The sequence below is a fragment of the Heliangelus exortis genome, chromosome Z (assembly GCF_036169615.1).
Source record: "Heliangelus exortis chromosome Z, bHelExo1.hap1, whole genome shotgun sequence".
Classification (NCBI taxonomy): domain Eukaryota; kingdom Metazoa; phylum Chordata; class Aves; order Apodiformes; family Trochilidae; genus Heliangelus; species Heliangelus exortis.
Window position 1 is genome coordinate 34,433,434 of NC_092454.1, and position 10,240 is coordinate 34,443,673.

Consider the following 10,240-nt stretch of genomic DNA (forward strand, 5'->3'; position numbering starts at 1 on the left):
TGGTGCTGGTGCTGTGTTTTTTGGTTTTTTTTCTTTCACGAGCTGTTGAACATTTCGTGATTGCACTTTTTTTTTTGTAACGGTGTGGAGTCGTTGCTGTCCTAATGAGCAGCTACTCTTCAAATTTAACGAGCAAGGCAAGAAGCCAAGCGGTATGTGTCAGGCTGCTCTTGGCCGAGCTGTTATCAGTCCGTAAAGGAGGGGGGGAAAAAAGCTCTTCGCGGAAAGGAGGGCGTGCAGCTGGCTCTGAGACAAAAAGCAGCGCTTAAGAAAGGATGAGCATAAATCTGCTCATCCGCGGGAAAGGCACAAATCTGCAGTCGCCGCGAAGGTTTGGAGCGAAACGCAGAACTCAAACAGGTGGCGAATTTTTCTGTCCACCTTCCCTCCGCCCCTTTCATGTACCTGCAGGAAGCTGGGGTGCGGGTGCGTTGGTTTTTTAAATCGGGAGGAAGGAAAGCTCCTTAAGCAGGGACAGGCAAGTGCCCGACGCAGGGACCGGGCCGCGCCTTCCTCAGTCTCGACTGCTCCGGGCCCTCGCGTACACATCCCCGGCGGCGGTAAAGGTGGCTCGGGGAGACCGGGGGCACCGGCGTTGCTGCCGAGTGGCGAAGGCTGCGCAGGAGCCCGTCGGCCTGCAGCGGAGGCCTGGTGGAGTTGAGGCGCTTCCCGCCGGTGCTAGGCAGGGGCGGGCGCAGGGCGGAGGGGCTGTCCTTAAAAGCGTGCGTATTTCCTGGTCCTCCGGAGAGGGGTCTGAGGATGGAGGTCTTACCTTCTCCCTTGGAGTCCGCCCGGTTCATAGCCGCCAACAGCAAGGATGTCTCCGTCGACGAGGAGGGTGCGCGGCGGGTGGCGGAGAGCCTGTTTGACAAAGCCTCGGCGGCGGAGTTCGGGCTGGCGGGGTGGAAGAGCCTCCACGAGCTGAACCCCCGGGCCGCCAGCGAAGAGGCGGTGGACTGGGTGTTCCTGGTGGACACCCTCAACTTCTCCTTCTGGTCCGAGAAAGAGGAGCAGAAGTACCTGGTGAAGTACAAGGGGAAAACGTACAGCGGCTACTGGTCCCTCTGCGCCGCCGTCAACAGGGCCCTTGACGACGGTTAGTGAGCGCCGGAGGAGCGGGCATCGCGGTGGAGGCAGGGCCGGGCCTCGCCTCTCCGGGCGTTCGTCTGGCGGGTGGGGGGCGGAGGGGCACGGGCTGGGCCCTAGGAATGAGCGGTGGGTGAAGGCGCTGCCGCGGGACCGGGAACCGTTTTCACCAACTGTTGCGTTCTAGGTTTGCGGGCCGACCCGCAGAGTCTGGTGGGGGGAACTGGGAGATCCTTGTCCTGTTTTTTTACTAGGCTCCAAAGCTAGTATTTTAGTGCTCGTTCATGTTGCTATTATCGGAGAAAAAAAAATCTATTTGTAGATACGGACGAAACCTTTAGTTTTCTACATTTGGGTAAATTAGGGGAAGCATTAAGATTCTTCCTTGTAAATGGACACGATAACGAGGATCTAATGGAAAAACAGAGCTGTGCTGACTACACTAACTGTATTTGACAGTGTGCAGTTTGCACAGAATGAAGAAATAAGTGGTGGGGAAAAATTAGGAAGTTAGAGAGTTCTAGGGTTGCATGTTGGAAATTGTTATCTGAAGCGCGGCGTGCAAGCACAAATGTAGGTTTAAGCAGCTACGTGAGTGTGATTATCACTAAACACTGATTGTGAGGGTTATTACACTGTTTAGATCATGCCACATTAATGTTCTTATCTGCATCAGGCCACTGAATTAGGACTTTGGATATGTTATAATAGCCTAACCATCATATTTTTGCTTTTCTGAAGGAATACCTATTACCAGTGCATCGTATTTTTCCACCATGACACTTGACCAGGTTAAGCATGTATTTCGCTCTGACACGGAAGTGCCCATACCTTTGATTGAAGAAAGACATCGGGTGCTGAATGAAAGTGGAACAGTTCTGTTAGAGAAGTTTGGAGGCTCTTTCGTCACATGTGTTAAAATGAGTGAGAAAAGTGCCCAGAAACTACTTCGTCTAGTACTGGAAAACTTTCCTTCTTACAGAGATGAAGCTGTATTTGAGGTAAGCTACTTCTAACATTTACTTTTTATGACAATTTATTTCTTACTGCATGTAACTTTAGAAGATAGTTCTTAGGCCCAGTACATAACTTTATCAGAGAGGATAGTCAATTTAGAATTCATAAATTATTTGTGAATTGTTGGGGGTTTTAGTTCAGGAAGTGGAAAGTAAATACAATGTTTCTGTGGAACTCGGTGTATTCGAAAGTAAATTCAAGCAGAATAAGAGAGAAAGTTACTATTATTATTTTTTGCGACAGATCATTGGACTTTATAGTGAAAGGAAAGTTAGACTTTGAAGCAATTGATTTCTATTATGTAAATTGCTGTGGGGCATACGGATAGGGAAGATTTTTAAAATAATACTCTTGGACCACACTATACCTTTTTGTTAAGTTTTGTTATTCTGTTCTTATATTCAGATTTCATTCCTCTGCCACTGTAAACCTCTGAAAACAAAAACACGCAATTTATTAACAGAGACAGAATTAGTGAGGAATGTATTTATAATGGCAAGAGTCACTTTTTTTCCCCAGAGGAGAGCCTTTTGTTTTTTTTTTTTTCACGTGCTTTCTCTGTCTTCATCACTTTGGTGTAATCAGTTTTGGTTTGGTACACTCCCGGTTAAATCCTGACTCCTTTGTACTCCTTACAAATATATATTCTTTGAGATAATTTCCCATTGAAAAATTCAGAATCTGTTTTTCTCTTTGCCTATGTTTTGTTTTGTTTTGTTTTAATTGCTGCTGCCACTGCTCCTTCACCCCATCTGTCTTTCTTCTTTTACCTTAAGGATCTGCACAGCTAATGAATGAACTGGAACTCTGGTAGAACTGTGAAAATGCACAACTCCTGGTGTCCATTATTTGGCCAGTATACAGCTAATTTTCTTTTTAGTAGCTAGAATTGCACTATAGTTTTGGTTTAGTATGGAATTTGGCATGAGAATAACATTGATGGTATGTTGATGTCTTTAGTTGTTACTAAGAAATCAGGGACTTCTCAACTTCCCATGCTTTTTTGCACAAGAAGCTGGGAGGAAGCATATTGTCACAGCAACAGATCCAAACTGGCCATTGGGTATTCTCTATCATGCAACCTTATTCTTATTATATAGATGAACATTTGCTGGGAAGTTCTCTCTCTTTAGAATCCCTAGCCAAGGAATATTCTAGTATTATTATTATTTTATTTTTTTTTAATTTCAACTATTAAATTGTTTCTATCTCAAGCCACCTTTACTTTTCAATTTCTCAACTCCCTAAGGGTTGTGAGAGCCTGAGCAGCTACATGATCAGGCAGCTGCTTGCCACATCAAAACTCAACAGCTGGGAATCAGTGCTCTAGCTACTGTGGATTCAACAGGCCAGAATTAACCCAGACTCCTGGCAGGGTTGACAGTATGCTGAAGCTTTTTGGAGCAGTTTTCACGGAAGAAACTGATGGGAAATAAACAGACACTAGCTGGTACTTTGTGTCTCAGGTTTTGCCTTTACAGTCATGATTTCCTCTCGGCATCTGAGCTGAACTGAGCTACTCCTGTGCTCAGTTCCATCTGCAGTAACATTCAACTGTTACAACATTATGTCCAAAAGACTATTCTAGTTACAGTGCAGCCTATACTAATAGCCTGTGCAGTCTTTCAAGGTAACTCACTGGAACTCAAATCACTGGAGCTTTGAACCTATTGCATTTTTCACTTAAATCTCCACAGTGAGTAGCGTAAGTTTATTTTCCTTTGTCTCTTGCTATGCAGTCAGCTATGCTTACTTTGAATTGCTAATCTTTGAAGCTACTAGTTTAATTTCTTAGATTTCTTACATATAAAGTAATTTTTTACAATTTTTTGATTAAAAAGGAAGTATTTTCCAGGTAAAGTGATAGAGTATTTTCTTATCTTTATAGTGACTGTATTCATTGACGTAATGTCTTTCATGAGATGATGCTGAGTGCTTTATAAAGCAAGCCTCCCTAAAAGCAGCAGCAGACTACAGAATGAAAAGATGTTCCAAAAATGATCCCAGACCGTAAGCACTGACATAGTAGTAGAGCCTGTTGCATGAATATGGAAGCTGTATTTCTGCTTTCACTAAGCAAGATCTGTATTTTGAAGGTGGGTGAAATAATGTAGATCAAGTTTACACCCTACTTAAAAAAAAATAATAATAAAAAAAATTGTGTTAGCATCTAATGAAAGGTGACATGGATCACAGTATCATCATACCTATTGCAGCAGGTTGATCTCACAAGTAAGACTTTGCCTTCAGTAAAGGTATAGGATGGAGCTGAAAAAATGATATCCAATAGCAAGCCAGTGTTTTTCTATAACTCCATGATAGAAATATACATGATTTTTAAAAAATTCTACAGTAGAATTATGTTACCACAGATGACAACTGCAGCTCTCCTATGTTCTGACCTTCTAGGGGAACTTACACAACATTTTTGCTATGTTTTTCCAAACACATACAAAAATTATGTTTTAAGTAATTACACATTTTTAATGTAATTATAGGAACAGGCAATATTCATTTGCTTGTAAAAAGTGAATTGCAAACTGAAACCAGAAATCCCAATATCTTCTTGTCCTTTATAGAATCACACAATCATTCTGGTTGTAAAAGACCTTTAAGATGACCTAGTTCAGCCATTAACCTAACTCTCTCACCTCCAGGTATGGTGATTCAATGACCTCCCTTGGCAGCCTATTCCAGAGTTTAATAACTCATTCAGAGAAGAAATTTCTTCTAATACCTTACTTAACCCTTCCCTTGCAATTTAAGTCCATTTGCTCTTGTCCTGTTGTTGGTTACTAGGGGAAAGGGACTGACCCCCAACTCACTGCAGCCTCCTTTCAGGTAGCTGTGGAGAGAGGTAAGGTTTCCCTGCAGCCTCCTTTTTTTTCCAGACTAAACAATCCTAGTTCATGAAGTAATAGAATGTTAAAGGTTGTAAGGGACCTTTAATCTAATTCCAAACCCCCTGCATATGCTAGGGGATCTCCCAGTACACTAGCTTGCTCCAAGCCCCATCCAGTCTGGTCCTGAACATGTTCAGGGATGAGGGATCCGCAGCCTCCCTGGGCAAACTGTTCCAATGTCTCACCATCCCTCACACTAAAGAATTTCTTCCTCGTGTCTAATCTAAACCGACCTTCTTCCAGTTTAAAACCATCACCCCTTGTCCTATCACTACCCATGCTTGTAAAACATCTGTCTTCAGGTGTTCCATCAGCCCCCTTCAGGTGCTGGAAGGCCACTATAAGGTCTCCTTGGAGCCACCTGTAGGCTGAACAGCCCCAACTCTCTCAGCCAGTCTTCAGCCCTGTGGTCATCTTTGTTGCCCTTCTGTGGATTTGCTTCAAGAGCTCCATGTCCTTCCTGTATTGAGGGCTCCATAACAGGACACAGTACTCCAGGTGGGATCACACAAGAGCAGAGTAGAGGAGAATCTGCTCCCTTGACATGCTGGCTACACTTCTTTAGATGCAGCCCAGGATACAGTTTCTGGGCTGCAAGTGCACATTCCCAGCTGATGTTGAGCTTCTCATAACCAACACTTCCAACTCCTTCTCCTCCAGGCCGTTCTCAAGCCATTCTCCTCCCAACCTGTAACTGTGCTTGGGATTGCCCCAACCCAGGTTCAGGACCTTGCATGTGGCCTTTTTGAACTTCACGAGGTTGATGGGGCCAAATGAAGCCAAGTTCCTCAGCTGCTTCTTGTAAGACTTGTAAGCCCTTCACCAGCTTCATTGCCCTTCTTTAAACACATGCCCGCAGATCAGTCCTTGTAGTGAGGAACCCAAAACTGAACAAAGTATTCAAGGTGTGGCCTCACCAGTGCAGACTACAGGGGAATAATTACTTCCCTAGTCCTACTGGCTACACTGTTGCTGATACAAGCCAGGATGCTGTTGGCCACCTGAGGACACTGATGGCTCATATTCAGCCAGCTGCCAACCAGCACCTCACCGAATCCTTTTCCTCTGGGCAGCTTTCCAGCCACTCTTCCCCAGGCCTGTAGCTTTGACTGGGGTTGTTGTGACCAAGGTGCAGGACCCTGAACTTGGCCTTGTTGAACTTCATACAGTGGTCCAGGGCCCATTGAACCAGCCTGTCCAGGGAATAGTTGATATTTTGGGTAGTTCATGTTTAGATGCTGTGCTGAACTTGAATCCTGACAGGAGTTTTAATACTAGGCTGCTACACTCACACATGTAGTAGAGTCCTTTCTTAGATTCCAGTCATTGATGTTGTGGGTTTTTGTCTTTTATTTCCCATCACCTGGGACTGAGATTGTTAAATTCTCATGAGCCTTCTAGTCTTTGTTTTTTTTCTATTTGTGCCATCACATCTTGCTCTTTGCTCACTCAATATGCATTCTTTTTTTTTTAATATCAGTAGGTCGCAATTAGTTGTGTCTGTTGGTACTTCCTCATTGTAGTGAAGACACAAGTGTCCCCGTATGTGGTAGCTTGTTCTGAAAAGTGAAGGTGTTGCAGAAGTAAAAAAAAAATGTAGTTGCATGACCATCTGGTAGAACATTGCATTTTTTGACCAGATTCTATCTTTGAGATGTTAGTATCATTCACCTAATGCTGTCCTTCCTTTCCTATTGGAAAGAATGGTGGAAAGAAATCACTAGAATTGCTCATCAGTCTTTTTCATATTGGGAATGTTATATAAACTCCAGAATTTCTGTGCAGCAGAAAAAATTAACAATAACTGAAACAATTAAATTACAACTTAATCTGCTCAGTGAAAAGTCCCAGACAGCATTTGTCTTCCAAATTAAACTGCAGCATTTCCTCTGCTCTTGCAAAATGGTGCAGTGCTTGAGACAATCAGTTATTTATTGGAAAAATCTTAATTCAATGAGAGCAATGTCCTTTTTTTTTTTCCATTAGCTTTGGAGCAGCAGGAGCTATCATGGGACTTGGTGTATTAATTATGTACTTATTGTTGTGGTGTTTCAAGTGGTCTTTTATTTTTTTAACATACAAAATCGTCTCTATTCTCTAGAAGTAAGCTGGTACATCTATGTCAAGCATGGAATGATGCACAGGGAAAAGAGGAGGTTTCAGGACATTGTTCTGTGGAATGGAGTTTGACATTTTGTACTCTGTGGTTTTAGAGAACAGCACTTTAATACCAAAATTATGCTTTGCTTTCAGGAATAGTAGCATCTTGTCAATAAAGAAAAATTCAATTAGCTTAAAAAATGCCATTTGTAAATTGTTGCGATATGAAGTGTGGCAGAATAGAACTGGAAATAAATTGAATCCCCATCTAGCTGGATTTCAGATTAACTGTTGCAGTTACATTCTGTTGTTTAGCATACTTCATCAAAAGTAAAAAATCTTGTCTAGTTATGAAGGCAGGAAAACCATTACTGTGTTCTGAGATCCAAGCAGAATCTGGATTTGATGTGATACTTGTTTGTGGTTCAGTATTGTTCAGATGTTAAGGTATTTGAGTGTTACACTTTTATTCTGTTCTAGTTAACTAATATGGTTATTTAACCAAGTGATAGTTTAGTTTTTGTAGAATCTAATTCTTGCCTGTCTTTCTTGGTATATGTCATTTGCTGTATATTGATGTTTGGGGCACTTAGATAATTGGTAAATTTCTTTCATCAGAAAAAGAAGGTGTCTTTCTACAAACGGGCACAAATACTTGTGGCTGATACATGGAGTGTATTGGAAGGCAAAGGAGATGGTGCTTTTGGTGACATTTCTAGTCTGACTATATTTGCTGACTACAGAATTCCTCAAGTTCTTGTTCACTTAAAAGCAATGAAGTATTCTGAAGGACTAATGAAGAAACTCCGTGAAGGTTGGTTCCTGCCTGATTAATATCGAGTGATACTGTCAGACTTTGCAGACTAATGACTATGTTTAAAATCTAATGTTTGTCCTTGTCAGGGCTATGTGTGTGGTTTTTTGGGTTTTTTTTTCTCCAGGGAACAAGGACTTATTATGGAGGGATAAGGTAACAAAAGGAACTTATTATCTAAGTGGTTTTGAGTGTGATCATAAGGCTACTTTTTTTTATAAAGACCTAATTGTTCATTGAATTAAACATTGGTAAGATAAGGATTAGGGAGACTTTAAGGAAGTTGATAACTGAGTTTCTGGAGGGCTGCTGTTGCCAAGAACTCTTTTTAACCTGAGTATAATTGCGATTTTTGATGTTTAGATAAAAGAAGCAATGGTTTCTTCATTAGTTCAAAGATGATGTAAAAGCATGGGTATTGTTTCTTTGTACTGAACTGCTAGTTGCAAGCAGGGTAGTATCTTAAGCATGCATTAAAAAAAATTGTGTTAAATGAAGCTAGCTGCATAAGATTAGAGTCTTGTTTTCAAGAGTGCCTCCCTGTCTGGGTATTTATTACCTATGAACTTCAGTGAATAAAAAACATAATACCTTTTCCACTGTAAAATTATAGTATGTAGAAGTAAGACTGCTATTACATAGTTTAAAAGTTGCACAGCAATGTAAACAGATGAATGCAATCTCCCGTGGATCTTAATAGAATGGCCATCTCTATAAAATAATATGCCTCTGTATGTTGCCTCTCTATTTAATAGGCCATGTAGACAATTTATCTTTTCCATGAATCTTTGTTAGAACATTTCCATGCAAGTCATGCAAACAGATGGGTTCCTTTATATTTTTGTATGTTTTGGTTTTGTTGTTTAGATTTTTAATAACTTTAAAATCTTATATCTATCTTGGCAGAAAATATGTACATAGACTCTAGCTACCTATCAACCTTGGCAGAAAGTCTTGGAATTGTGTCTGACTATCCCTTTTGTCTCCACAAGCAAAGAGGAACAGTCTTATTATGTACAGTATGACCCAAACACCTTTTCTTTCCTTAAACCATTCTCTTAGAACACAGGATGTTGGGTTTTATTTGAATGGGACATAAACTTTGAAAAGTTTATGGTAAAATTAAAGCCACAATTAGAAAATGTATAGCAACATAGTTAGCAGTTTTAGCATAAGTCATGAAAACTGCAGCCCTAGAATAGGAAGAAGGCTGAGGGGAGGGAGGGGGACTGGCAAATTCAGGGTATCCTGGAACTTCTGTGTCTTAGATCCAATATAACTGTATCAATGTATCTCATCCTGCAGGAACAATTTTCCAGTCTGGAGATAAAGAGGAGGTGGAGATCCGTGGCTGTTCTATTTGGTGTTGTGCATTGATCTGTAAGCATCTGCTGGAGCTGTATGAGAAGAAGGGTCAGGACATGCGTGAGAAGATCAATGCGGTTTTACTGGATTATTATCTATGGGACTATGCCAGGGATCATAGGGAAGATATGAAAGATGTTCCCTTCCACCGGGTACGGTGTATATACTATTAAGTTCAGCCTGATAACTATGATGCATTATCTGCTGGCTTGTGAATATTTTCATACAGTGGCATCATATGCTTATTTGGAACCGGCTAAATCAAATGCTTGGTTTTTGATGTTATATTAAAAACTTGCTTTGTTTTTTTCCTCTCTGAATCTTTCGCTTGCCACAACCAGAATTAAGACTGTCAAGTTTGCTGGACAATCCTTGTTGATTCAGGGTTTATCACTCCTGATTTGAGTTCTGTATCTGTGTGTGTACACGTGTTTGCACACGCACCCCCGCGCGTCCCAGCACTCCGGGCAGGTGATCCCTGCACGCCAGCTACTTGCTACCCCTGCTCTGACACCCGCTGTTGCTTGTGCTCAGCAAACGCCCCTCAGGGCCGCGCCTCCCGAGAGCTGAGCTGTTCGCCTTCGTTCAATAAACTCCGTCATCGCAAACGGGTCGGAACCTCTCTGCCTCTTCTCTGGGAGATGGGGAGGGAGGGGGGCAGCGCCCAGCCGGGGCGGGTGTCTAGCCCGGCCGCCAGGGGGCGCTCGTCCGGCGGCGCCTTCCCCGCCCTCCTCCCGCCGCTGGGGGGCGCTGTTTGCGGCGGCGCTCGGGCGGGGCCGCTCTGCCGCGGGGCCCCCGCCGGACGTTGCCGCTGTTGCCTAGCGAGGCGCCGTAAACAGCGGGCAGGGACGGACCCGCATCCGCCGCACCGGCTGCCGTCGCGGCCCGCACGCCGCCCTCCCCACCCTGCCCCTCCGCCCGGGCCCGACGGCGCGGTGCGGGAGACGGGGGGGCG

The 10,240-nt window shown here is 43.1% G+C and overlaps 1 protein-coding gene across 1 annotated transcript; it reads left to right on the forward strand.

Annotated features, from left to right (window-relative positions):
- The first annotated feature begins 703 nt into the window (after window positions 1-703).
- QNG1 (Q-nucleotide N-glycosylase 1) lies at window positions 704-9,897 on the forward strand. The gene is made up of 4 exons (XM_071732107.1): window positions 704-1,096; window positions 1,828-2,087; window positions 7,725-7,920; window positions 9,226-9,897. The coding sequence occupies exons 1-4, from the start codon at window positions 760-762 to the stop codon at window positions 9,456-9,458; spliced, it is 1,026 nt and encodes a 341-aa protein (XP_071588208.1). The 5' UTR covers window positions 704-759; the 3' UTR covers window positions 9,459-9,897.
- Window positions 9,898-10,240: the final 343 nt, after the last annotated feature.

Coding starts and splice junctions, on each gene's coding strand:
- QNG1 (XM_071732107.1), top strand. CDS start 760: ATGGAGGTCTTACCTTCTCCCTTGGAGTCCGCCCGGTTCATAGCCGCC. Junction 2,088..7,724: donor GAGATGAAGCTGTATTTGAG/GTAAGCTACTTC, acceptor TTCTTTCATCAG/AAAAAGAAGGTGTCTTTCTA. Junction 7,921..9,225: donor AATGAAGAAACTCCGTGAAG/GTTGGTTCCTGC, acceptor CTCATCCTGCAG/GAACAATTTTCCAGTCTGGA.